The 27558-nt window shown below is 38.9% G+C and overlaps 1 protein-coding gene across 5 annotated transcripts in view; it reads left to right on the top strand.

Annotated features, from left to right (window-relative positions):
* TMEM131L (transmembrane 131 like) overlaps positions 1-25442 on the top strand; it is a 78580-nt gene extending 53138 nt beyond the window's left edge. For 2 of the 5 annotated variants that reach the window (XM_035324520.1, XM_035324524.1), the window contains 19 exons: positions 559-700; positions 1687-1796; positions 3467-3539; positions 5539-5681; positions 6330-6472; positions 6816-7002; positions 8004-8189; positions 9758-9907; positions 10508-11124; positions 13061-13215; positions 14542-14666; positions 16261-16418; positions 17198-17383; positions 18463-18541; positions 19602-19687; positions 21012-21132; positions 22507-22595; positions 23419-23561; positions 25030-25442. In XM_035324520.1, the coding sequence (XP_035180411.1) occupies positions 559-700; positions 1687-1796; positions 3467-3539; positions 5539-5681; positions 6330-6472; positions 6816-7002; positions 8004-8189; positions 9758-9907; positions 10508-11124; positions 13061-13215; positions 14542-14666; positions 16261-16418; positions 17198-17383; positions 18463-18541; positions 19602-19687; positions 21012-21132; positions 22507-22595; positions 23419-23561; positions 25030-25308 (3172 nt within the window). In that variant the 3' untranslated portion in view covers positions 25309-25442. The remainder of the gene's footprint in view (positions 1-558; positions 701-1686; positions 1797-3466; positions 3540-5538; positions 5682-6329; positions 6473-6815; positions 7003-8003; positions 8190-9757; positions 9908-10507; positions 11125-13060; positions 13216-14541; positions 14667-16260; positions 16419-17197; positions 17384-18462; positions 18542-19601; positions 19688-21011; positions 21133-22506; positions 22596-23418; positions 23562-25029) is intronic. The other 3 variants (XM_035324525.1, XM_035324522.1, XM_035324521.1) reach the window with 3 other exon arrangements.
* Positions 25443-27558: the final 2116 nt, after the last annotated feature.

Genomic DNA, 27558 nt, shown 5'->3' with positions numbered 1-27558 from the left:
TCTAACTTCCATTTCAAGGCACTGCCAGCGATAAGTAAACATTTCAGATGCCTGAATTTTAGAATGTAAATAATGTTTTGACTGAGCCCCACCACAGCTACCCAGTTTGAAAGCAGTCAAAGCAGATTTTACCAGATCAGTTATGGAGCTGCACAAATCCTTTGTCAACAGGTCCCATAGCAGTCTTTTTAGGATCAGGAGCTTTCAAAGTTTTTAGTTCCTGACCTAATGGATGCTATGTACTGGGGATGCAGGGAGGGTGCCTGAGCAATTGTAGAGACAGTGCATTAGTGATATCACCCAATTTCCAGAATAGAGAAGTAGGGCTGCAAAAACTAGTCACTGTGCTGCAGGTGGAAAAGTGGGAGATTGAATTACTCTCTATGACTAGATTACATGTTTGTGGGCTTTGTGTTGTGAAGAATGTTTTCAAGGAAGGATTAGTTGGTGTAGTTAACAGGTCCTGGCAAATCATCATCTTTTGTTCTTTGATTTAAAAAAAAAAAAAAAAAAGGGAGAGAGGGAGAAAAACAAACCTTTTTTTTTTTGCCAATAAAGCAGGAGAAGTATTTTAGGATCAGCTCGCTTTATTCACCAGAAGAAGCCTGAAGAGGAGTCCCTCGCCTTTTTCTTGCCACGGTTAACTGCAGAGCCTGGCCTTACACTCAACTTCAGTGCCACAGCAGTTAGAAGTAGTATGGTAAGGATGGTTTTCTTACACTTCTTTTGAGTTGATAAATCTTTAGCTTCTTTAAAGAACAGTCTGCAGTTAATATTTGATGTTTTCATACTGGTTCTAGATAGGTATTTTGAAACCTTCATACAAGGCTAATACAAGACACCGTTTTTTTTAATCCATTTGGCTCTTTGATTAATTCTCTAGCTATCAAATTGTAGTATTTTTAGTACAAGGAGAGGAGTAAAGCAGTATAGGTATTAACTAACAACTATTAATGGTTATTAAAACTTTCCTTACATTGTGGTCTAAGTTACATGCTTGTGGTAAAATAATTGAACAAAGGACTTGGGATAGGGTGTGCTGTCATTAACGATGCATCGTGCATACAGGATAGCCTTCCTTCTGCCACAGCCATACATAACAGAAGTGTATAAAATGTTGAAGATACAAAACTGAGAGATCAGCTGTGCAATGTGTCTTGCAACTATGCTGACAGTTACTTCTTCATTTGTCAGATTTTGGTTGGTACTAACCTAGTTTGTGCCAGACCAGCCATTCAGAGATGCTTCTAATAAGCACATGCTGTGAATTACCTGGATTAGTCCATTTATGTCATTTGTTTGTCATTATAGTAATGTATGTAACCTACTTGGACTCAAACTTCTGTATGAACGGGTGGCACCTTATTACTAACTGACCTTCTTTTGAGGAAGAGCTTTGTTTGTCTGTGCAAATCAAAACACAAATGAAAGGGCAGTTTTGAGGGGGGAGAGGTCTATACTGGCACATGCAAAATCACTCTTCATACCCTCTAAGCTGTTTTTGCAAATGATGGCATTGTGATGACATGTCCTGCTGTTCCATGCAGTTTTGTATGCACGTGGTTATATTGAATTAAGACTGATGAAGCCAGGCTGAATATCCTTGAAAATGCAGCTCATATTACTAATGCTGACTTATTATCAAGTGTGTAGTTTAACTTTTCTTTTCCTCTACAAACTATTTAGGTAAAGTATTTTGTACTAAGGAACCCTTCATCCTTCCCAGTTGCATTGCAGCTTGTGCCACTCTCTTACTACCCTGATCCCCAAGCTTCATTGAGTCTACTCAGCAAATGGTAATTAGTATAACTGTCTCAGAATATTCTTTCCCCTTTTTAAAGTTGTATTTGCTATGTCTGATGATTGCTGCTTATTGTGTATTCCAATTTCTCAAAGCATAACTGAAGTGGGGGCAACGTTCCACTCCGCTTTGGAAGATCGTCATGTTCAGAGCAGGTCTCTGTGTGGCACCTGACTGTGTAATGCACCTGATCTACAATAAAAAGCAATCTGAACATATTTTCAGCAGGTTTATGTATGCCAGCCACAAACTGACATCTTTTAAGATCTGAGGCCTAGTGCAATCTTGTGCAGGCTATGCAGTTGTGGGAGCAACTCACACAAGTGGGGATGTGCTGCTCCCAGCAAAGCTGGTTGGGAAATACCCAGTCTCTAGGCTGCGGTCTGTGAGGAGGAAGGTAACTGAACCTAATTTAAGAAAATGTTTGTTAGGTTTTTTTATCTTAGATTTTTTTTAGGTAAAAACCCTGTCTCTAAGAAGAAGAAATAGGTGCTGGGAAGAAAAATTCAGCAGGTCTAGAGCCAGAAAGCCCACCATAAACGTTTATGGGCAGCTAAACAAATATTTCTATGTTCTTTTGAACTTCTTGTTTTACAAATGAGAAGATCTAATGAGAAATCTAGATAGAGTTAGATGGAGAGGATAAAGGGACATAAAGTTCACCAAAATAAGCCCTGACTGTCACGCTTAACTTTGAAAAACTGCAATACATGTGTAGTTCGTAGTAATTATTGGCTTTCTTGGAATCTGTGGGACTACTCACATGCTTAAGTATACCTTGCTTATTTGGGGTACCAGTCCCTGTATAACTGCTTCCTTAACAATATTTCTTGACGTGTGTGTGTATATGTGTATATATAGAGATAGGCACATTAATAACTACATGTGTTTGCATACTAAATATCATTTCCATGTAGACTCTTTTTAGTGGTTTGAAACCACTTTTACATTTTCTTTTACCTTAATTTTCTCCTTGTTTTCACTCTTCTGTTTCTGCAGATCTTCTAGGTTTACCAGTAGTCATATTCAATAACTGGTTCTTTTCAAGCTAACATAAGAAGTTGTGACAAGTGAATTTCCAGTTCAGTGGCTGGAGGTCCATTAGTCCTCTACGACCAAAATTATACATATTGGTTTTCTTCTGTCCATTCTTAATGCCTTTAGTATCATATGCTTAAAATTCACTTTTAGACAAGTTATCAGTTTCTATAAGGGATTTTGATTTGCAAAGTATGTGAAAGAGAATATGAATTTGTCCCAAACAAATTGTGAGCAGAAAGAGGGGCATATGAGTAAATTATTGAGATATGGTAATGATTGTTTCTCAACAGGTATGTTTCAGAAAAAGCTGTGGGACATTTCTGTTTACATACAACTTAGAAATATTTATTGACTGTGATATTTTGCAATATTGTATACTGAGAGATCGGACATGCCTAGGCATTTTTCTGTTTTCCAAACGCATGGAATCCACATAAAACTGATTTGTAGTGTATTTTGTTAAAATGCAGATCTGCATTTCCCCATTATTTCACATCTGACAAAGTGCAATTGTGAAAATATTCTTCATTGAAGAATAAATGCCACTATGTAAAAATAAGTCAGTATAGTTCTGACAGACTAGGTTTGAAATGCTTATTTTTTTTGTTGTTTTGGTTTATTTAGGTTTGGTGTAAATGTCCAAGCTATTAATTTCACCACCACTGAGTTCAGGCTCATGGATGAATGTTCTCACAGGGTAAGATATTTAATTTTGATGGAGGAAGCAGTCTGACACACTAGAAAAATTCTTTTTTAGCTACATTACATCTGAGTTTTTACTAAGTACTGTTTAAAGCAATGTAACTGTGTTTTCTTGATTCTCTGTCAAGCTTGTATTATTGCAGTTAATTTCTTTCCAGAGTTGGTTGTTTTCTAAATTGAAAACAACTGCAGAGTGTGTGTGCATGCCTGTGTCCGTGTCGAAAAGGCTACAGTTTGCTTTCTATTTTGAGACATCAGTTTAGCCCTATGTTGACCAGGAGGTGTAAGGCTTTTGTTGGTGAACTCAAAAGTTAACAGATAATATTTTCAGTAGAAGGAAATGCTGGCCAATAGTTCAAAGAAGGAGAAAGCTGGATTTCTGTGTTTCACCTCAGTTTCACTGCAACTCCCAGATTCAGGTTGGAATGTCACAGCTGTCTGTGGTTTCCATTACCTCATTTTTAACACGAGTGTGATGACACTTAATTGTGCCATATGCCAGCGCTGAGCTGTGATTATACCGTCAGGTGTTCTGTTGTGGATAATGGAAAGAGAGAAGATGCACTACCAGGGATGTTGGCACAATCTGATAATCAGAGTACTGTCCAGGGTACCAGCAGAGTTCATTCTTACATTTCTAGTTTGCAGGAAAGCCTGGAATTGACATTTTCTTCTCTACTTGTACATGCAGCTTCATCCTTAATGCTCTGTACGAGTACATGTTTCTACAAACACTCTAAGATCCTAATGAAAGATTGGTACTTTGTAAAAACAAAATATATTTGCTGCACTTATCAAGGTGACCTTTTTTTTTTTGGCAGCAGTGAAGGGTTATTGTAAAATAGTGGTAGATCTTTACACCGGTGTGTGCGTTACCTGTATTTCATGTAGAGACTTGAAGAGCTACGGGAGCATCTATGGTTAGATAGGTATTCAGTACATATGTGTATGAGACTGACCTTGGCTTGTTGTTGGCCAAGTTACTAATTGTCAATATTTACACTTTTGAATGTCATTTTTCTAGTTGCTTTATATACAAGTGTAGTAAGTAGTTAGTCTCACATTTGTGCGTGTGCATATTTGTAGAGTGACCCAGTGAAGTTTGCAAATCCATACATGTTTTGCTTTTAATGAATATTGACTGAGTGAAGGTTCTGAAACTTTTTTGTATGTTCTTTTTTTCATAAAATAGACTAAGAATAAAAACATTTTGGTCTAGAAAAGATCAGAAAAAACACTAGGACAACAGCTGTGAATTTAAAAACAACCAAGAAAGAGCCCTCTTTGTGATGTTTATGGTTGTTTTGACTGCTATGGGTGTCCAATTGTGATTTTCTAAGAGGAGACCCCCCAGTTCTGATAGGGAAACTTTTAGGATTGTTTTCTTTCTCTTTTTGTCTTTTTTATGTTAATGGGGAGAAATATAAAATTTTTAAGAAATATATATATTTTACATAATTTCCAGATTTACTGAGCTTCTGGTAGTGCTGGTCTTCAGTTAATATGGTAGGGAGTTCACTTTGGCTTGTTTCCAGTGACTAAAAATGATCAACATATTTGCCAACAGTCCCTTTCTCACTTAAATCAAGTTGCAAGTCTTATGCTGATGGTATAATGGTTGCCACATTTCCCCATGCAATCAGTATACTGTCAGTTCTAGTTGTGTTGTGAAGTGTTTCAGTATTTCTTGAATATGAAGGACGTGGTGTAATTTCTTTTCCATCTGAACAAATAACTTCTTTTTTTAAAAAATGAAGTAATACATTCCTCATAATAATAAGTGCAGTAATATGAACACTTGCTCAAATAAACAACCTTATCTGATGTTTTATGTTGTCAGATTGAAAGACTTTAGTGTAACAAGTTAGTTAGGAGTTATTGCACCTTGCCAAAAATATCTTACGTGGTGCTAAGAAAAGATGTAGTGCTTTCTTTTACTGAGATCTTTAAACACACGTTTTCTGTGAGTAAATAAATGCGTTTTTGTTTAACAGAATGCACGTCAAGAGGATCTTATCAACAAGAAATGTAGTTCAGAGCTGCTTCGGCTAAATTTACAACCACTGGAAACCAGAAAAGTTGCTGTAATTTTTACACCAGTTGACTACAAAAGAGTAGCTTCGCTTATTTTAATCAGGTAAGCCAGGTTTCAGTTGTGAGAAGCAACCAACAAAATGTGAAAATGAATTTGCGAAATCTTGGAGCAAAGTCAAATAGTCAAAATTTGCAAGTCAGAAAACCTCCGATTTAATAAAAATTGCTTGAAGGGTATTTGTACTTCATGCCTACCTAGGTCATTAAATATGGAACTTCAGATTTTTTTTAACTTGTGGTGTGGATCAGTGGGTTAGAAAATGCATATGAATATATACTGAATGTATGACCAAGGCACTTCTTCAGTCAGCAGATCAACAGCCTTTTCCTGCTGGGTGGCTTTGCTATTTTAAACTTAACTCCATAGAGATTGGATTTAAGAATTCAGTGAGTCAAATTTATAATTGGCTATCTCTGTAGAAGAGAGTTTATGGAGAATTTACTTTTACCAGGTGGCATTGTTATCCAGTGGCAATGGTAACAAAACTTGTTCTTTCACTGCGTGAAATGCAGTGGTGAATGGTTCCCAGGTGATCCTGCCTGTATTTGGGGGAAGCCTTTCCAGACGTGGCCAGTGATTCTGTTACTGACACACTGTTGTCTTGTTTTGGCACCTAGATAGCAGAGCCATGAGGTTGCAAACTTCGTTTGTGTTTTAATGGCTGATGGTTTGATTTTTATGTTGTGGCAGAAACAACTTGACTGTTCTGGATGTGGTCAACGTAGAAGGCTATGGAGCCAGAGAATTACTTAAAGTAGGGGGAAGACTGCCAGGCACGGGAGGATCTCTTAGATTCAAGGTGCCAGAAGCTACACTAATGGACTGCAGACGACGTGAGTAAGAAGAAACAGGTCTCTGATTTTGTAGCTGGCTGCATTACTCCATAGTGGTAATGATATCGTGCAATAATGTTAAGTAAACAGAATATTGAAGTGAAGAAACTAAAGAACTTGGTAGTAAGAGGTGTAGGTTCTGATGTCTCAAAATACTGGCCGATAATAGTTACAAATTCTGGAATAGTTATAATTCTGGAAATACACTACTGTGAAATAGTCTGTAATAAAGTTTTAGTCACTTCTGAATATTTAATTGATTTGAAAGTAAAAGCAGCTATATCTCTCTAAACATGAGAGTCTTTTTAAGCACTAAAATAATTGTTCTTTTTTTCCTTTTAAGAACTGAAAGACAGCAAGCAAATTTTGTCCATCACAAAGAACTTCAAAGTAGAGAATATTGGGCCTCTCCCTATAACAATTTCATCAATGAAAATCAATGGTTACAGTTGCCAAGGATATGGATTTGAAGTGTTAGACTGTCAGGAATTCTTCCTGGCTCAGAACTCATCACGGGAGATCAGCATTGTGTAAGCACTGACAAATTTGACGACAAGTTAACTTAAGTGGAAATTTGAAATAATTAGTTGCAGTAACAGACACTCCAGTAACACACACGCACACAGAATTTGGTGGGCTTTGAAAATAAGCTTCAGTACGTTTTTCAGTAAGGGTAATACTCATAAATTGATTGTATAATAATGTTTCTTTATTTTTAAAAAGCGATATGCATGCTTTTAACTGTGCCTTATGAAAGAATAAATGAAAGCAAAAGACTAGTCACAATAAATAAGGAGTGCTCTGCCACTGGCTTTATTCATTCTTTGTTTTGCTTTCCGTTGTTCCAAGTAGCCTGATGGCCATCTAGTCCTGTTTACCTAACATTACACATACGTCTAAAAAACGATTCCTGTGAAAAATCCTGTTGAGTTAGGCGTGACTTGGACATAAGGAGAGTTAACATTACTGTATTACAGTTAACTGTGATTATGTACACAACGAGTGTCACCTGATGGGAAAGGCAAGTCACACCTTCTAGCAGCACATGTGGCAGTCAAAGAGAATAACGGAATGGGAAAGGGAAACGAATGGAAGAGCCAAATCTGATGTTTTCTTCTGCTTTCCCTGTCTTTCTAGCCTCCTTCGAGACTTACCCTAGAATCTGACCCTTTCCAAAGTAATATTGGCTTTATGCTTGAAAACTGTGCTTTTTGTAAGCGTCTTTCAATTAACGTGATTTGATCATGTTGCACCTCTTTGAAATAAGGAAAATGAATTACAATAATGTGTTGTGTGTATGTGTTACACACATCTTACTGCTTGAGGATGACCTCCAAGTCTTAACCTCTTAGGTGCTACTTTACCTGCATAGTCTTAAGCAGACAGTGGTCACTTATTTCATTGCCTTTTTTCATTCTATTAAATCAGAAATCATGCTGTACGATTTTTTTGTATCAATATGAGTTCAGAAAATGAAATTCAGCCTAGCGAATAGGAAGAATAACACCAGCTCTGTCTACTTTCCTGACAGATTCACGCCTGATTTTACATCTTCGTGGGTAATCCGGGAGCTAACCCTGGTGACTGCTGCGGATCTGGAGTTCCACTTCACCCTCAACGTGACTCTTCCTCACCATTTGTTACCCCTGTGTGCAGATGTGGTGCCAGGACCCAGCTGGGAGGAGTCTTTCTGGCGGCTCACTGTCCTCTTTGTAAGGTAATGTGTTCAGAGCTTCTGGGCCAGGTTGAAAGAGACCCGCCGGCGAGATATCAGCATGCACTTCTGGCTTTTGTTAGATGTGATGATAGGGCCTAAATCTCTGCTGCATCTAAGTACGCTTTTGGGAGTACTGCCAGCTGTCTGCAGGAGCTTGTGTGATGCAGTAGCCTGTGGCAGAATTGACAAGCATTTCATGCTCCTCTTGCTGATAAACTCCCATGTTATGCTTGGGAAGAAGACAGGTTAGGTATTCCCACAGGAAGAGCTGGTGGGTACCCCTCTTGCCAGAAGATTTACTTCCCCACTCATAGAGATGCATGCGGAACCTGTTAGTCACTGAATGTCATCAGAAGAATGGAGTGGAGTGGTGTCCATACTTATCTTAATACTAATACTTAAAGTATTTCTGGAAAATTAGCATATTTATGAGATTTCAGACACCTGAGTAAGGACCTGCTTTTCCTTTTGCTTCTTTTGATGTATTAAAAAAATAGGTATCTCTTATTGTTTGCTCTTGTTAGGAACACTGATAAAGATGCTATCCCAGAAAAAGTTGTCTTACTTTAGCTAACTCATTGCTTTACATGGTAAACTGTTTTAGGAGGCCTGTACCTTTGTACAGTTAAGGGTTCTGCTATTAATTATATATTTTTGTCTTCCTTGTTAACCTTTCATACTGTGAGTGTGAGTTGAATGCTGTTTGTGGCAAATGATTCCTGATGCTTTCATCGCACTGAACCCTGAATTCCTGCTATCAGGACTAGCAAGGAGTGAACACAAATGTCATGTCCATATACATGCCAGTGCATGCATAATTGCGATCATGATGTGCACTTGTTCTGCTTGCGTTGTTGTTTTGATTCTGGAAACAGAGCACAATTGAACAGTAAGAGTAATCATGTAACATGGCTCAAGATGCAACAAAAGGATACTACAGGGATTTGAAAAAATCAGGAGAATTTCATTCTGTTTTCCAGCTGTCAAAACTTATCCTGTATGAGAAAGTGACTTAATGAATTACAGAGCTTTTCATTCTGATTGATTTATGTTTGGTGTAATTAATGTGCTAGAGAGAAAGAGAAGGCGTTTTGCAGCTTCAGTTTTACCTCAGAAGAACGATGGGATTTGTAGCCCATTATATGTCAGCATTTTCTCTAGGTTGCGGAAGAGACAATTGTAAATAACAAAATAGTGATATCACTATCATGTACTCAGTAGATGTGTCATGCTATGATACGTTGTCGTTGTGTTGAGTGAGATTTCTTTCTAACTGATTTTTAAACCAAGTGTTAGTTTTCTAGGACTTTTTTCTTTAGATTTACTTTATGAAGCTCAAGGCTGAGTTACATTTTTGCCAGACTACAACTAGCAGGGGCTATGATGTTTAATAAAAAGGGGGAGAGGGACCATTAGAACTGTTACTTATTTTGTGTTTTCCTGTCTGCTATTTTCCTTAAAATTACTAACAAAATATTTGAAAAGTGCATCTTGTTACAAGCTTTGTAACTTTCATTGAACATTCCTGAAATTTGTAGACACCAGTGTTGGTTGTTTTTCTTTGACAGTTTGTCCCTGCTCGGTGTGATCCTGATAGCCTTCCAGCAAGCCCAATATATTCTAGCAGAGTTCATGAAATCAAGACAGAGGCCAAATCCTAGTTCTTCATCACAGCAGAACAGCAACTCTGTTGACGTAATCAGCTCTGATTCCTACAAGTAAAAACACTTTCCTATTCTTCTGATTTGTGTTTTTTTCACCTGTGTAATATGGAGTAGTGCTTTCTGTCTGTTGGTACTTTGACACTGCTGTGGACTCATTTAGAAGAGGAGGTCTTGTTCAAAGCAACCTCCTTCAGAGAGCTTCAGTGTTGCAGCATGTTTTTTTTTAATCTCTTCAGAAGCAACATGGAAGAACTCAAGGGTTCATTCATCTTGTATATTGTCACTAGTTCACAGGATAGAAATTGTGTGATAGAATTAATGGATACACCATATGCAGCAGCCTTAGAAAGCTAAGAATGGAAAATAATGTTAATGGCCCTCAAACCTGACCTCTTGGTTGGTCAGTTGGGCATTTGTTCAAGCATGTAAGTGTGTTTGAAGTCTAAGCACATACTTAGTCTTTCTGAACTCCCACTGAAATCAGAATGTGCTTAGCTTAGCATTGAAGACTTAACAAAATCTCTGCTTGTGAATATGCCCCCCCTTCCTTTTATTGCAAAAATATCCCGTCAAACAAGTTATGATAGCCTCACAGATGTTTTAAAAAAGAGGCAACTTAATTTGTCCCTCCTCCCCCCCCCTTTTTTTTTTCAGGGGAAGCTGTAAGACATTTATGGATTCCTATAGTTCATCAGATAAAGGCAAAGGGAAGGGCTTCCTGTCTGTAGGCACTTCGTCCAGCCGAAGCCAAAATGCAGCCAAGAGAAGTCCTGCAACCTACAGCCACTCTCAGAAGAAACACAAATGTTCAGTTTACTACAGTAAGCAAAAGCCAAACACAGCAGCTGGCAATGCCATTGCAGCTACTGATGAGAAGCAAAATCAGATTGCAGAGAACCAAATCTCAGCACCAAAAGAGGACATTTGCACTGATGTTGTCAGTGAGAACTGGGTAACTCTAAAATATGCAAATGGCATAAACGTTAACAAGAATTTAACTCTTCCAGAAAACTTTCTGGGTAAAGAAGAAACTGCACTGAAAAATACAGTTCTCATTAAAAATACTTCTTCAGAGTGTGATCTGAAGGAAGATCTTCAAACATGTATGTTTCCTAAGGAAACTAACCTTAAAGCTTCAGAAAATCTAGTTGAGCTCAAAGAACAGGAGTTCTGTCTTGTGAAGATGTCTAAGAAGCTACCTGAAAGTCACTTGTCAAGAAGTTCACCTCTGCAACAGCCAGAACTGCAGGAAATTTCTAGGAAAAATAACGGTATCTTTTTTCTTCTTAATTTCTATTAGGTGAAATTGAGTGAAGTCGTCTTGATTTCATTGTGGTCGGGAATTTCTTTTGTGTGAGAGGTGTGGTAATACTTATGTATCACTGTGTTATATCTGTTCACATTCCTGAGCAAATGGCTTGCTGTAGAAGTTGTTTCATGAATCATAAGTTGGCCTTGGATTACAGATTTCAAGGCTGTGCAGTGGTATTTTAATGGTTAAAATCATTGTCATAGATCTGCTTAAAAGATGCATATTTCCCCTGTCAAGTATACAGAAGCATCCTAGTTTGCTAATTTCAGGTCCACTGACAATCTGACACCTTATTTTTAGAATCACCAGGCACCATTGATACCAAGTGTTCAGAATTACTATGATAACACCTGCAAGAGCAAAGGTGTTCAGATATTTTTGTATTTTGCAGGACTCTGCCAATTGTCATGCTGTCATTAATTGGAGAACAGGTGTTTTTTTTTTTTTAATAGTGGAAGTAACTTGCCTGGGAAATCTTACCTCTTAGCTTCACAGCTAAAAATTTTAAGTAAATCACAAGAGTACTTTGCGGGCAAAGTAAGTTAGGAAGATGTTTCTTCTGCAGTTTTGGTTTTACTTAGGAGCTCAGCAAAATATCTGCTGAAGACTGACGTTTGCTGAAGCTATGGTGTCTCTGCTCCATGGAAGTTTTATTTAGTGAATGAGCTGTATGTAACACAGGGATTTGGGGCCCTGCTGTACTGTTGCTGTTGGCCTGCACTGGTTGCTTACCCTTTGTGTCCTTACCTGTTAGATATGGCAGGTACCAGGGTGCTGTCTCAGGAATGGAGGCAGGGTAATTTTATTCTCACTTACAAAGTTTTTTGAGATTCTTCATATATTCCTAAACTACAAAATGTTACTCCTTCTTTGCTTTGAATTAAAAAAATCAGCTGGAAAAAAAATATCAGTATTACATCTTATCTGTATTTATGTACGTAGCAAGGTAACTTTGAGTACAGACTGCAGATACCGTGTTCATACATCAGCCAGCTGGGAGATACTAGAATTATTTTCATTAGCACAAATTCCACCTTTGAGAGCCTTTAAAGAGTACTGACAGCTACTTTGTATTCAGTGGTAAAGCACTAAAGGTAATCTGCTGAAGGGTCTGTTGACAGTTGTATTTATATTTTTGCATTGTCGGGGTTTTGATTATTTCCTTTGGTAGGACAAATGAAGCCTAAAAAGGATCCCAGCAGAGGATTGTGGCTCAGGTGGGCAGCTCAGCCAGCTGTTGAGAATGGTCTCCTCATTTTTTCTTCATCTCTTTGCATTCATTACACAAGAGTACTTCCTCCTAAGCCCCTCATGAAAAGAAACTTCTAGTGCTGCACCCATCCTAAAGAAAGGATGACTTCCCTTTGTCTTCCCAGTGGATGCGGAGGACACTTTGGAGACTTGAAGATCCAAATAAAGGCTGGCCTTATTTTGATTTACCCCTTTTTTTCAGAAGTTTTCTCCACAACCTTTCAGGGTTTTTCTGCGAGTTTTTAAGCCCAAAGTTCTCTGGCTTCCAGTTCTACCCTCCAAATCCCATAGCTGAGACCCGAGTAGCTCAAATTTGTATGAGATGAGTAGGGATGGAGTAACTTAAGTATGTAAGAGTAGTGTGCCCATGAGCATGAATTGATTCAGAGGTACTTCTCGCAGCTGCTGTCAGAATGTTTGCTCAGCATTAGCTATTGATTTTGAGATTTTCAGCATTGTCAGCTGAGGTGTTAGTCCCCTAGTGTTTTGGAAAACAACCCAAGTCATGCTTTTTAGTTTGCTGCTTTTGTTTGTATGTTTGTTTTTTTTAAAGCGGTAAGCTAAAGTGAAGGTAGAAAGTAATGTGGTTATGACTGGGAGCCCATTCACTTCCCAAGCAAACTTGTGTTACTTTTTAATTGTAGGAAATAACCAGCAAGTGCCTCTCAGGAATGAAACAGAAAACTGTGAGACCTTAAAAAAGCAGATCAGCCTAAAGCCTTCCAATGAGAAAAAAATTAATAAGGGACCTAAGGAAGAGACTCTGTGCTGTGCAAAAGAGGAGATTACTTCTTCTGAGGTTTGTATTGCAATTTTTCTGATTTTTAAATTTAAAACAATCTCCTTGTTACTTATTCTACTTGTTACTTATTATGTGTAGGTATGTTTGTATGTATATGTGGGGACTGTTATGTACAGTCACAGACACACATCTAAAATCCTGCAAATCAGATGAATGAGGAAGTATGCAGTTGTGCTGTCCCACATCCCATGCATACTAATGATGTATAGAACGGTGAGCCATTTGGATAAACATGAAAATAGCCCTTATATTCTGATACTGGCTGTATCACAGCCAGATGTTTTCTTCCTTACCAGAGCAGGTACAGAAGGTCTGGAATCTAATGCCAGTTGTTAGCCATGATAATGATGTGGGAGCAAATCCTAGAGAGGAAGTGGTCTAGATGGGTGTATTTCCCTTTGTTTGCAGACCTGATCCCCAAATATAAGACTGTAAGAAATTTGCATTTAAGAACAGAGCAGGCAGAAGCCCTGTAACAGATTGTGAAGCTGCTGAGAAGTACCATTCTGCATCCTTGATTTTGGAGCACATGATAAACACAATGCATTGCATGTGTTTTGGGCCGTGTAAAATGCTTAAAGAATTTCATCTGGTAATTAAGAATTAAGAAGAAGAATCCAAGAATTTGGTTTGTGTGTGTTCTGCCTACTGGATAGGAGTTGCATGACAATAAAGTGTAATGATGATTTCCTTACAGTGCTTGAGGAATATGTATGAGGAAAAGATGGGGTACAGTCTTGTTTTAGGAATTGTTACAGACTCCTTTTTGTGTGTGGCTGATGGTGCTCAGTTTTTGTTTCCTGAATTTCTTAGTCACTGTTCTTTGTTGGTTAAGTTACCCCATAATTTCCTCAGTTGTAATTCAAATGAATGCCCCCCCCAGCTGCTGAGGAAAGAGAGGATTTATTGCTGCTGAACTTGCACACAAACTGATCATAAATTTGGCAGATGTTTTTTGTTTTTAGCACATTGGGGATTTTATTGACTGCCTTCCTTTTTCTCCCTGAATTTTTTTTTTCCCCTGGAAGTCAGGGCGAGATGGTGTGAGGGGTGAAATTATAACATTGGGAATTCAAAAATTTCTCTCTCATCATCTGTTGGTGTCTTGAAGGACAGAGTCTTGGAAAGACTGATCAAGTGGATGGTGTTGGAAAGAGGAAGTGCTATGGAGAGACAGTAAATCATATAGTAACTATACAATTGGGGTTGAGTTGTTTTGTCCAGTGAAATTTAGCAAGAAAGTCTGATAGAATTCGTTTTACTGTCTAAAACGAAGTTACTTCAGCATCTATTCTAATCTTTTTTTCTTTTTTAAACCTTCAGCAAGAAGACGCATTTAGGAAGAAGAAACCTCAGGAGAAGAAGGAAGGAAATGTATCAAACATAAATTGGAATAGAAATAGAACATCTAGAAAGAATAAGAAAAAGAATGTTAATATATCTACAAGGTATGTATTGCCTCACTAAGTCATGAAGAAATCCAGAGCTGCTGTAATGTTTCCACAGGCTTTTGCTGAGTTTTGCATAGTACATTAGGCAGATTGCTTTATCTTGTTAAATAAACACTCTGTAGTCCTGGCTTGAGGCTTTATTGTTAAGAATGTGCACTACTAAATATCGTCAGCAAAAGAAATATTTATCCATTTGTAAATCTGTATGTATATAGACGCACCCCATTCTGCGTAGCAGTGGTTGCTCTCTGCTTCGGTCTGGAATTTGCTGTCTCTGAGGTTTGGATGGTTAACTTCCTTTCTGTTATTGTGTTGTGTGGATAAGATCCAGTTGTGTCTTCTTTTCAGTGAAAAAAGGAAGACAAAATTGTTAAAACTATTCCACTGTCAGGAGGATCATCTGCTGTACTGAGTAACTTAGGGAATATTGTCTTCTGGTAGTTTTGAAAGAGGAAGACGAAATAAAGTTACTTTCATTTTTGCCATAATGATTAAAATTTATCTACCTCAGGGAAGCAGATGTGTAATATCACCGGGGCTTCGTAGATAAGCATTAACAAGTTAGAGCATCATTAAGTTCAGAAGTATATTGAGATCGCCTGGGGAAGTTGCTTTTTTGTTCCCCTGAGGTTCATTTAAATGCATTTCTGAAGTCAACTGTAAACTACTACATTAAATGTTTTTTCATGTTTTTATGATTTTAAGCTATTTTGAGTGTTGTTAAAAATACAAATAGTAAATTAGTGCTAAAACCAGAAAAGCTTATTAGGAGAAAATCCCTCTCTTCCTCCCACAGTCCTTTGAATTAAGGTCACAATCCTACGAAGCCTTCACTGAGTTCATTTTTATTGTGAGTGGTCCTGTTGAGGTCAGTGGATTTAACAAGCAGACTGCAAAATCTGAAGAGGTTGTTATAACCCAATTAATATTCATTGTGGGAAGTCTGCTTATGTGTAATTCTTTGCAGCATGCAGACATTTGCAGGTAGGAAGGATAAAACACGGAATTACTGAAATTTGGTCTGTTCCTTCAACTGATTCAGTAGTTGTTCCTTTCTGAGTTAAGATGTAGCCATATCCTTCCTGTAGAAACTTGACAGCTGGATTTTATTCCTTTTCCCTTAATACTCTGATTGGATCCAGATATTTCAATTTTACTAGCAAAACCTTGAGATTACTTCAGATCTTACAACCAGATTATTCTGGTTATAATTACGCCAGTGAAATAGATGTAGGGCACATTTTTCCTGTGAACCTAGATCTCCATACGGTGCTAGACTGTGTTTATTACTGTAACGTATGAATGCCTTCTGCAAGTGCATTAGAGAACGGAGTTAAACATACACACGCAGTCTTGCTCCTCCGGCTGAGAAGTAGCAGTCCATATGATGGGATATAGCATTTTGGGAAAGCCTTAACAGATGTTTTTTTTAAGTTTCTATAAAGCTGGGGAATAAAACTCCTTGGCCTTTTCCTTGCCCCACATTCTGACTTGGTAGCCTTTTGAGTTGAAGTATTTAATACCTGAAAAAGGATAAAGTGCGATTGAAATGTGACGTGCAAATGTGTTTCTTTGGGTGTGGTTGTATTAGGGTCCCCGAGCAGAGTGAGTTGAAGCACATGTGCAGCGATTATGAAAGACCGGATCTGAGAGCTAATATTGGAATAAGAGCTTGGTGTCCTCAGGGTGATGGGGAAAATTGCAAAGCAGACCAGAAATCTGGGAGTTTGTCTATACAGGGAGAAACAGGTACGCAATCTTAATTGTCAAACAGGGGAAGAAATATAAGATATTTTCGTGGCAATAGAACTGTTTTCTTTTCCTGAGACCTCTTTGCCCTTCTTGACTTCAAACCCTGACACCGAGATGGAAGGGCTGGCAGGGGGATGAGTGCCAGCAATGATAAAACCTGCTCGTTTCTTAAGGGCTCTGTGTGCTTCCTCATGGAGTGGTTCTGGGCGCAACTCGGCAGATGCCATGGTGAAGCCGTAACAGGTTGTTCCTGGGTGAAGGACTGACAGTTGGCTCGTGTGTCCAGGTTCTGCTGGTACTAAATGAAGCAGCTGTATTGCTGAGGCTGCCTCTAGAATAAGCAGGCCGAAGGAGGTGTTATATTGTAAGGCCTGTAAGATTGTCTCCCTGACAAGATGCTAAGGAAGGAGATTCTATCGCTTACGGATTCATTGCTTATAACTTTTGTCGTTGCTTTTAGTGTGCATGTTCCCAGAGTCAGAATGTTTCCTGTTTAAAATAATAACCGTGTATTTCAATGAGCAGTATTGCTTCCTATTTCATAACTACTGCCTGTAACTGCACTGTGCCCTGACTTGTGTTCGTTGTACTGGGGATGTCATTCAGGTCAATAAGCTCCTCGTGCTGTAGGGCCTGGCGTGTTTATCTTGGTGAGGCTATCAGTAGATACTGTTTTCTGTCCTGCTATCTGGAAATTTAGAAAAATAATGCAAATTCATGTCTCAGTAGCTTTTCACTTCAACTGAAAGACTTTTTTTTTTCCAAAACTTCTTTAGAAAACTTTTATCAACGGTCTAAAAAGAAGTGTTTGGAGAAGTTTTGTTCTGATTCAAGCTCGGATTGTGGAAGTTCATCAGGAAGTGTTCGTGCCAGTCGTGGGAGCTGGGGTAGCTGGAGCAGTACCAGCAGTTCTGATGGAGATAAAAAGCCCATGATTACTGCCAGGCATTTTCTTCCATCCAGTAAGTTCTGCAAAAATGACCTCCGCACAATAGTGGGGAGAGTTTGTCTTCCTTCTGAATGGAAAGGGCTGCTGTGGTACAGAGTATGCAACTCCCCTTTTATAGGGGAGAATAACTCTAAGAAACAGTAGAACAGATACTTGGTATTGGGGGAGGGAAGTACCACAAATTTTGTGGAGATGAGGATGAGCTCCTGGCTACAGTGAGTGTCAGAACGATACTGAGGAGTTGTCCTCTGTGCTGAGGAGCTGCACAATTAGTTTCCATGGAACTAAGAGTCACTAGTCAAAGCAGTTTATGTCTTTGACTTTTCTACATCACATTAATCTCATAAAAATACTATCTTCCTGTTGGAGCTATTTAAGAAAATGCACAAATAAGAAATGTGTGAAAGCAGTTCAGAGCAGATCTTAGGGTGCTGGGATTGGATAGGGTTATTAGAAGTAGAAGTAGCCAAGAAGCCTGAGCCACTTTAGGGGCATGAGAAGTGACAACTATGGTTCATCACTGCATCTTTTTGAATGTCTGAATACCATTTGCATAGTTGAAAGCCCAAAATTCTGTCACTGCCATTGGCTAGCCAGATTGCTGTAGTGGTAGAAGTAAATTTAAAATACCAAAGTGACACAAGTAAAAATCACTTTGAGTACCTGAAAGAAGTTATTTTGAATAATCTTAAAAATGAGCATACGTTTATATGTGTATTTGTGTGTGTATAAAATTTCAGAACCTGACGTTATGAAGTTTCTATCTGATGGGTCTGAACCTGAGATGTAATGGATAACGATTTTTGTGCACGACTCTACTTTCAAATTGTATTGCCTCTTAAAAGTCATTTCAAATACAAACTGAATTTGATAGTAACAAGGAATCTCTCCATTAAAATTAAGTGTGGTAATCACTTATAAGTCACAAAATACATTTAAGACCGTGGGGAAATAGCACATTTTGCAGTTAGTGATACTCCAGTCTGAAAGAAAAGTTGGTTAAAACCATTGAGTCCGTCTGTGAGAATGAATATTCTGTGCATACTTCTTTTTTTAGGATCTTTGATTTTTCACAGTCATTCTTTTCTTTAGGAGAGAATATTTCACAAAATGATTTTCCATCTGAAACTCCTATCACTTTAAATCTGTCTCATAACATCTGCAATACCAGGTAATAAATAAATAAATTTAAATCTACACCTGTAAGACATTAAAGAAACTCCACCAACTTGAAAACTTGTCTCATTTTGATAAATCATACCTATCTGTTGTCTTACTATATTTTGTGATCTTCTAATTGGACTTCCAAGTCAAAAAAGAAGAATCTTCTTCAGTATGTGAAAAGATCTATACAGTTGTGGCAGAAAATGGATTGTGCTGGGGTAGTACGATAAATACTTCCAAATGCAAAATGAAATTGGGGAAAAAAGGAAGTGATTTCTCCCCTCTAATTTATTCCAGATCTTAGCAACTTACTGCATTTCCTTTGGCACTTAGTTTTATTAAAGTAATAATTGTCTTTAAAAAAGTGGAAGTGAGACTTTCAAGTTGATGTTATTCTTTTAATGAAAATGATGTTCTAGGATATACAGCATGAAAATTGATTTCCCCCTACCCCACATTCCTTTCTACTTCTTCGCTGTTGTAGAGATAGCATCTACAGTTTTTATTACTATGAATCCTCACTTCACTTCTCATTCATGACTGTCTGTTTTCACTAGCAGAAATAATTTAATCCTTTTCCTCTGGGATTCTGGTTCTTAAAAATGCTCTTTCCACTCATATTAACCAGTTTCTTTGGCATTCAGCGAATACGAAACCTGTGTTCATATGTGTCTGTGTGTCTTCATGCACATAAAAGTAAACTTGTCTGAAAGTTGTTGGGAGCATTGAAACATCATGTGAGATCCTACTCATCTTATTGGAATATAGCTTTGTTTCCAATTTCAAGAGGAGAGGTGTTGAATTAATTTGCAATAGGTTGATACCTGTATAATAAAAGTGGGATAATTAAGATGTATTTGTTTTGCACGTGTAATTAGTAGTTGGCTTTTAATTTTGAAAAATTCCTCGGTGGTAATATAAGGAAAATCAGGAAAGAAACTGGGAAAGCAATAGCAACCGTGATATTCGCTAGAATATTTTTTACATCTCTGTATCTTTCCTCTGAAGTACTTTGGACTATGAAACGAGTGCCTTGATTTAAGAAATGAAATTTTCTTTTCACTTAGCAGAGACATGAACAGCATTCCCCAGTATCCTGAAACCTTATGTCCAAATTTCACTGACATAGCTGCAGATCCTGAGAAGAATAAAGGTCAGTTACTTGATTAACAACTTAAGCTGGCTGTGCACACTATTTGTCAAGCAGTTTCAATGATGTTGCTAATAACCCATGTAAACATAGAATTCGTAGAGATGTTGTTAGAATTTGAATGACTTCTAAGCACGTTAAGATCAAAGTTAGCAAACAGTCTTACAGTTTTGATGTTCTTTTGAATCTTCTCTGTGTTAAGACAGCATTTAGCTTTCAGCTTATGTTTTAGGTATTCTTTGTTTTTTTTTTTTCCTCTTGCTTAGCATAGGTTTATGTCTAAAAGTAACGTGGTTGGGAGATAACACTGATCCTTACGTTAAAATGAAGTTCAGCATCAAAGCAAATTTGACCATTTTTCTCTCCAAATCTCCACAGTAAGGACTTGCCCTTTTTGAAAGGAAAAATGAAGAAGACTGGATCAGGCTTTTAAAACTCTTGAGTTTTTATTGTTTCTGTTTTATTTTTATTCAATACTGACTTGTTCACTGGAGTTCATAACAGCAAAAGGCTCTACATGGTGAGGTGGAGTTTGAAAACTGTTTAAAACACACAGCTCTTTAAGCAGCAGAGCTGTCTGCCTGCAGCTGTGCCTTTTGCCGTAGGATTAATGTGTCAGGCAAGGTACAAAGGCTGATTAAGCTTCTGTGGTAGATATTATGAATTGCTATAACGTGAAATAATGAAATTGAGCTAACTTTGCAACCATTGTCTCATAAAGACTGCTAATTTGGATCTTTTTCCTTTATCCAGCTATGTTTTCATAGTTGATAGGAACAACGTGTCTTTGGGCAGTTAGGTGTTCAGACTGTAGAGAACACCACGGTGAATATCTACTCTACAGGCTAAATGCAGCCATAGCAAGTTCACCTAATGTTCGCTCAAGGACAGCTCTGGCAGCACTGCCCATTCATTAAAAATCTGACTGTTCCTGCTGCATTCATGTGGCTGGACTTCAGAGCTGGTTACCAAATGAAGGGTGGGGGCAAAGGAGAAGCTGGTGGGGATCATGTCCATGTGTTGTGCCATGAGGAGGGGTGCTGCGTTGGCACCCATGATTGATGACTTGAGATTTCTGCGTAGGAATTTCTTGCCCTGTTTTGTGGAATTTCAAATTCTTGGTTCAAGTCCTTTCTTGCATTTTCTTTTTTAACAAATAAAACTTTTTGAGATTTGTTTAAAGATTGGCTTTTTTTACGTAAGTAGATTCATTGGAATCTCTGGATTCTCTTTTGTGTGGATCTGAATATCACAAATTACATTTGATTCTCAGAACTTGTGCAAGCTTCCTTCCTGTTTTCCATTTCATTCCCGTTCCCCTGTTTAGGTCTTTACGCAGCAGGAGACTTGTGGCCTGCCCAGCCAGTCTGTCTGACAAACAGCCTAAACTACAACCTTGAGAATAATATACCGTGCATGATCCAAGAAACGCCCTCGGTCCACAACAGGCAAGTTATGTCTCATGTCAACAGTATGGCTAACATTTTGTTCAGGTTTCTGTGATACAGAGCACTGCACTTAAGCCTACTTTATAATATTTGTAAGGCAGATGATAGAAGCAACAGCACAAATTTGATTTTAACTCTCTCTTGTTTTTTTATACCTTTCCATTAGTACATTATGATTAATGTTGTTCAGACAAATTCACTGGTGTTCCTATTCGTGTGTAGATATTCCAGAACTACTTTTCAAATTTAATTAAATACTTGCTGGAAAATTTTTTAATTTCTTCCAGTTCTTTTGCATGACCAGGCAGAGGGCTTGCCTTTTAGGTTTGCTTTCCTCTTGCTAAACACATGGTTTCTGTATATCAGAGGGAGTGTTATGCAGTATGTACTCATGTTATATGGCATAAACAGACGTTGTTAAATAAAAGAAAATAGCCCAGTGTGAAGACAGTATAAGAAAAAAAAGTTGGTTGGGCTATTTGGTCAGGCTCTGTGTAGATTTGAGTCGATCTTCCTACAGCAGTGGACTTGAGTCCTTCTTGTACTTGAGACTTTCTGCACTGTAAATTTTACTAATGCAAAATCCATGACAAACTAGGGAGAAGAAATACTCTGGCAGTGCATTGCTGTCAGCTCTTCAGGTCATGTTCTGTCATCCAAAATGACAGAGCGGTAACGCAGAAATCCCCAAGTGACGATCTTGTATTTCTAACCAGGCTGCTAACCTCAACTGTAAACTGGTGTGTCAACAAACTGCAGTCCTGATGATTTGGAATAAGAGAGCCAGACAGACTGCTGGCCATAAGTCGGATCTTTAAGAATTGCTCTTGAAAGTCTTCTTGAAATACTTGAATTATTTTAATGAAAATAAGTATAATCCCTTCACTAAGCATGTGTAGTTTATGAAACATTGTTGAACAGGACTCTTATGCTTGTGGTGGGGATGGCAGAAATCCCCATATTGAGTGCTATTCATAGAAATGCTAGAGAATGCATTACATTTTCTCTTGTTTCAAATCATTTCACTTCCTATCTACTACTTCTGTGGCTGTCGAAAAGAAATAGAATTATTTTCTTTTTATGGAGGAAGAAGTTGAGCCCCACTAGGTGTTGCAGAACTCTGGTAGCTGTCATTACAAATTGTTCATCCTCCCAGGGGGGAAAAAGAGCTCAGCAAGATAATCGCTCTGATTACATACTGGCAGAGAGTGGTTACTGGCAGGATTTGTATGGCAAGTGGAATGTGAAAAGCCTAATCATGAGTTACAGGCATTTAACACCCGATAGCTTTACAGTAAATAAGTATGTCTAAATAATTTTCAGAAGTTCTGCAAACTGCTTCTAACGGCAGATTTTTCCTTTTTCTTGGGACAGCTTCATTGACTGGAACGCAACTTGTGACAGCCAGTTTTCCAACATGTATTGTCCATTAGAGATGAACGAATACGGTGCTTTCCCAGAAGGTGAGATGAAATAAAACTGATGTTATCGCTGAGTATATTCTTCTCTCTCACTTTCTTCTTAAAAAAGCAGAGTTTGTTTATAAGCATCTGGACATGCTTGACCAAACTTTGCACTTCCCAGCTGCTCTATAGAAAAAAATGACAATCTGCGTGTGGTAGATGAGAACACTGATCTTTGTGTAGACTTATTAAGCCTGAAAATCCAGCATACAGCACTTACTCTGAGACAGAATAGAGAGAAATGCTTGTGACCGCAATATTACACAATTCTTTTTGCACAATTTTCTTTGTTTCTCTTCTGGCAGGCTTCTGCCTTCCAGTGTGTGAAACAGAAGGCCTCTTGTGACCAATTACCTTTCCAGGCTAGAGTTTCTTGGCTTGGGACACACACTGGCAAGAACCTAAAATTCTTTAGCATTACCTAAGCAATAATTAAAAGTCAAGCTACAGTATCACAGGCAGCACGGTGTTCCCTCGGGTGCTTAGAGCTGAGGCATGTTGGCAGTGAAGCCAGCGTAGGCTCTGCCATGCACGTTCTGCAGCTAATAAAGACTTCTTTCTCCATTAAAGAGATTGCCTACTCTTTACTCCATCCTCCTGATAGCAATTTGTTAGTGGGTGCCTGGTACAAAATGGTAGCCTTGTTAACAGAAGTTGTTATGCTTCGCTGCTGCGCTGCCTGGAAGCTGCCTTAAGTCACCAAAAGCTTAGGTTGTTTCCAGCATGTCTCGCTCCAAGAAGATTCAACATTCCTCCTCAGAAACGTTAGCAGTGTTTACATTGCAAAAGCCTTATTTTGTCTTCCTCGTTTTATAAACTGTAGAAAATATGAACTACCCCAGTGGCTTCCCGGGTACGGCCGCAGTGCAGAACACAGCCTTCATTGACCAGAGCTGCCCCTCCACCTGGAATGCGCCTCCCAACATGCCGCCCGCCTGGGAGCCCGCCAGTTATGTCAACTCCACAGTGAGTATTGTCACTGTCTTTGTGTGCACCTCTTCCAAAAGCCTTCATGGTGCATGCCTGTCTTTCACTTACCTATCGCTTGCGTGTTTCTCATTCCTTTAAGTAGCCTGATGTATGTGTTTGCTGGTGTTGGTAGCATGGCTTTTTCCCAGGGTTGTTGGTTGTTACTCAGCTTTGTCTATTAAATGGCAAGATAGATCACTTTTTTGCCGGAAAATTGATGCAAATCATCTTACATATGGAAATGCATTTTGGACTTATGTAGTCTACTGAGGCTTTTCCCTATCAAAATCAACCTTTCCAGATGAGGATAAAATACAAGAAGTGCTGACAGCAAAACCCAGAGAGATTTGAAAATGGTGGGGCTGAATGGACAGCTGCTCTCAGTGACTTTGACAGTCTTTTTTTTTGCTAGGAAATCCAAGTGATTTAAGCTGGATTTGTGCAGATTTCTGAATGCTGACTTTGACCTGTTACGCTCTGGACTAGCCATGCTTATGTCATCCCACAGTGCAATGTATGGCTGACTTCAGTTCAAGGTGGTCTTTAATTGCAACCACCTTCTCTTCTGCTCATATTTCAAAAATCTTATATATTGGAAGAAAAAATTGTACTTACAGTATGTTTGTTCTGAAGAAAACTAACCAAATAAAGCAAGAAATATTCCTAACTGCAAAAATTAAAATTCAATTGTATTTAAAAAGTGGCAAAACTGGTAGGATTCTGTTTCCTGAAATAAATGTAGCTTTCTGCCATATTTTATTCAAGAATGCCAGGAAATACAGAAGGTAGAGATTGGAAAATACATTAGATAATTCAGCTCATTTCCCTGTTGAGCTTTTCCCCACAATACTTTTCAGTGTTTCATTCAGTTTTAAAAGTCCCAAGACTTCCATGACCTTCTCCAGGAGACTTCCTCACAGGCTAACACATCTTGCTCTCCAGGAGGTTCTTTATAAGCCTTCGAAATTTTCTAACTGAATTCCCTAGCTCCCAGTTATATTCTCTTTTCCATGCTGAATATCCCTCTTTGCTTCTGGTGTGCATAGTCTTTCAGTACTGACACATACTTCAACCCTTTAATTTTCTTTCCTTAGTCGTCCTTCTCTTTTAATTTTAACTCCTGAAACCATGCATGATGCTCTTCACGTGCCATCCATTTATTCCTTAAATTTCATAATAATCCAGCCAGAACTGAGTATTGTATTCCTGTTACAGTGATATTGGTGCCATGTAGAGAGGAGCTCATGCGGATTCATTTCATGAAGTGCCTTTCCATATGCACACTAATGCTGCTGTAATCTTTTGGGCGACCATATTGCTTTGCAGACTTGTGTAATTTTCTACTTGTGTGTTTCCCAAGTTCTCTACCTAAGCACTGATTCCTCCCATTTAGTACATTTCCATGCATTCTTTGGCAAATGGACCATTTTGCAGTTTCCCATGATGATTTTATCTTGCTCTACAGCCCTACCTCTCGAGCACCCGAAGCTTGTCTCCAATGTCTGGACTTTTTGGTTCCATCTGGGCACCTCAGAGCGACGTTTATGAAAGCTGCTGTCCTGTCAGTGCCACAACCCAGCACTCAACCCATGTTGAGAACCAGGCAGTTATGTGTAAGCAGGAATACTATCCAAGGTTTAACCCGTTCCGTGCCTACATGAACTTGGACATATGGACTACAGCAGCCAACCGAAATGCAAATTTCCCACTTTCAAGGGACTCGGGTTACTGTGGAAATGTGTGAAAGGAATTTGATTTGAAAATGTGAATAAAGATGCTTGCAATTTTGATTACTAGAGTAAGTTGGTTGTTGAATAGATTACAATGTTGGTGGATATTTTGGCACTTTTATATTGAAAATAAATTTTTTTTACTGAAGTCTGAGCATTCAGTGCATTTTGAAAAGCAAAACATTCAGGACACTGTTATTGTCAGGTGAAGGCTACAAATTTAAAACTCCTTTTTTTCAAGAAAATAAGTGTTAGGTTCTTAGAAGTATCCATGACCACATACTGCGCATGTTTCTTCTGGAGTTTGCATTTTGTGGTATAAACTAGGTGTGTTTTAGCATTTGTAGGTGCATAATTACACCTGTAAATAATTGCATCTGTGCCAAACTAGCAATAGGGACCTACTTGTTGATGCAGATCAGGTATTTTCCATGTGGTGCCACTCTTACTGCTGACATAGTTCTTTGTGGGTGTAAACTTCTGGCACCAAAATGAAAATAATGGATGAACTATGGCTTGCTTACCTGCCTTCAGAATGCAAACTATCAGTCGGACAGTATTACACTCGTGCAGTGTGGGTGAGTGGGCACTTCCTTCAGGAGCTTTTCTTGCCAGTGACTCCCGATATCTTGTGTTTGGATTTCTAGCCTTCACGTTGCAATAGCGTTTTCAGTGCACTTAATTGCCGTTTTTTGAAATGCCAGTTCTTGAATTGGAACAAACGTCGCTTTGAGAGCGAGTTCACACCACGCTCCAAAACAGAACAGCATTGTGTTAATTCATATTATGGGACTAAATCTTTGCTGTGGGAAAGGCAACCAAGGAAGGGCTGCTACCCTGTTCAGGGCTGAATCTTTCCACTGTGCAAGCTGTCTCAGCTGCCCATCCCCACAGCTTTTTTTTCTGGCATTGCAGACCATGTCTGGGTGTCTTCACTCTTCAGGTGTCAAAGAAAGGGGACAGCAAGGAGATTGTGGCATGTCTCCTGTAAGAGGACTTGTTAAGTCTGGAGAAAGAGACCAAAGGGGCATCCAGCAGCAGCCTCTCCCCGCTGCTTGAGGGAGAGTTATGAAGAGGACAGAAGCAGAGCCTTTGTGGTGGCTGCAGGCTTGGCAGCAAGCAGCAGCATAGATTGCAGCTTGGGAGGCTCAGGTGGAGTAGGAGGAGGACTGCTGCCCAGGGAGGGTCATGGAGCAGGAGGAGGACGGGTTGTCCCGAGGGGTGGGCATATCTCCATGCTCAAAGGTGTTCACAGTGCTGCCTGCCCTAGTAGCAGTGACAGTCCTGCTCTGTGTGGGAGGTGAGACCACCAGGGTCCTGTCACTGTTCTGAGAGTTTGCAAACTTCAAGTTCCTTACTCTTTGCTGTTTTCCTCTCGCCCTTTGAAGTCAGCCTGACAGGAAGACAAGAACTGTTAGACAACAAAATGCTGAAGCACTCACCTTTGTTTTTATTGGAAGGCAGAGCAACACAGGCACTGTTGATAAACATGCATGCGAGGCTCCTCAGCAACCTGAGGGCCCACACAATTCTGGCTCTGCTAGCCACATCACGCTGCTGAGCTATTGGACCAGCTCCTCTGACATGCTGATTTTGGTCGGAAGATTTGGATCAGAAAATGCCATCCTAGGTCTTGAAGTATCTCCTCAGAAACATCCTGTTTCCATAAGAAGTTTGTTTCAATAAATCAGAAGTTCCTGCAGAACTTTTGTTGAAAGATACGTTAAAGCACAGCAGATAGGGTGTGTTAGAATTAGCTCAGAGAGGGTGATTGGGTGGGTTGTTTGGAAGCTGCTTTAGCTGCTCATGTGGAGGGTACTTCTAAGCCTTTCTTTGGTTTCAGTGTCAGAAAAATGAGATCGTCACTGAATGCTTTTCAAAACCATGGTGTTTTAATGGCTTTATCAGGAAATGGCACCAAGAGTCTTTGGCCACTTTCCATTATGTGTCTTGCTGGATGGGACTCTGAATGTGGAGTTTAATAGTAATTGCTTGTGATTCTGAAGGAAAGTTCACATGTTCATACGAACTCTGATGCTCCTGAAACCAGTGCAAAGCCATGAGAAGTAGGCACAACCACTGACATGCTTTCTGTGCACCTACTGCCAATGGCAGGAGACTTCAGGAGGAATAGAGTGGGAGTGCGTACACAATAAACATGGGGGAAAAAAAAAAAGCATGTGATCATTTGCTTTGAAATGCAATGAAGTTATTTATTCCCTGGGTAATGTTGCTCATTTTATTGTATGTCCGTTGAATTTTGG

The sequence above is a fragment of the Oxyura jamaicensis genome, chromosome 4, assembly GCF_011077185.1.
Source record: "Oxyura jamaicensis isolate SHBP4307 breed ruddy duck chromosome 4, BPBGC_Ojam_1.0, whole genome shotgun sequence".
NCBI classification, from domain to species: domain Eukaryota; kingdom Metazoa; phylum Chordata; class Aves; order Anseriformes; family Anatidae; genus Oxyura; species Oxyura jamaicensis.
This window is presented reverse-complemented; position numbering and strand designations above follow the sequence as displayed.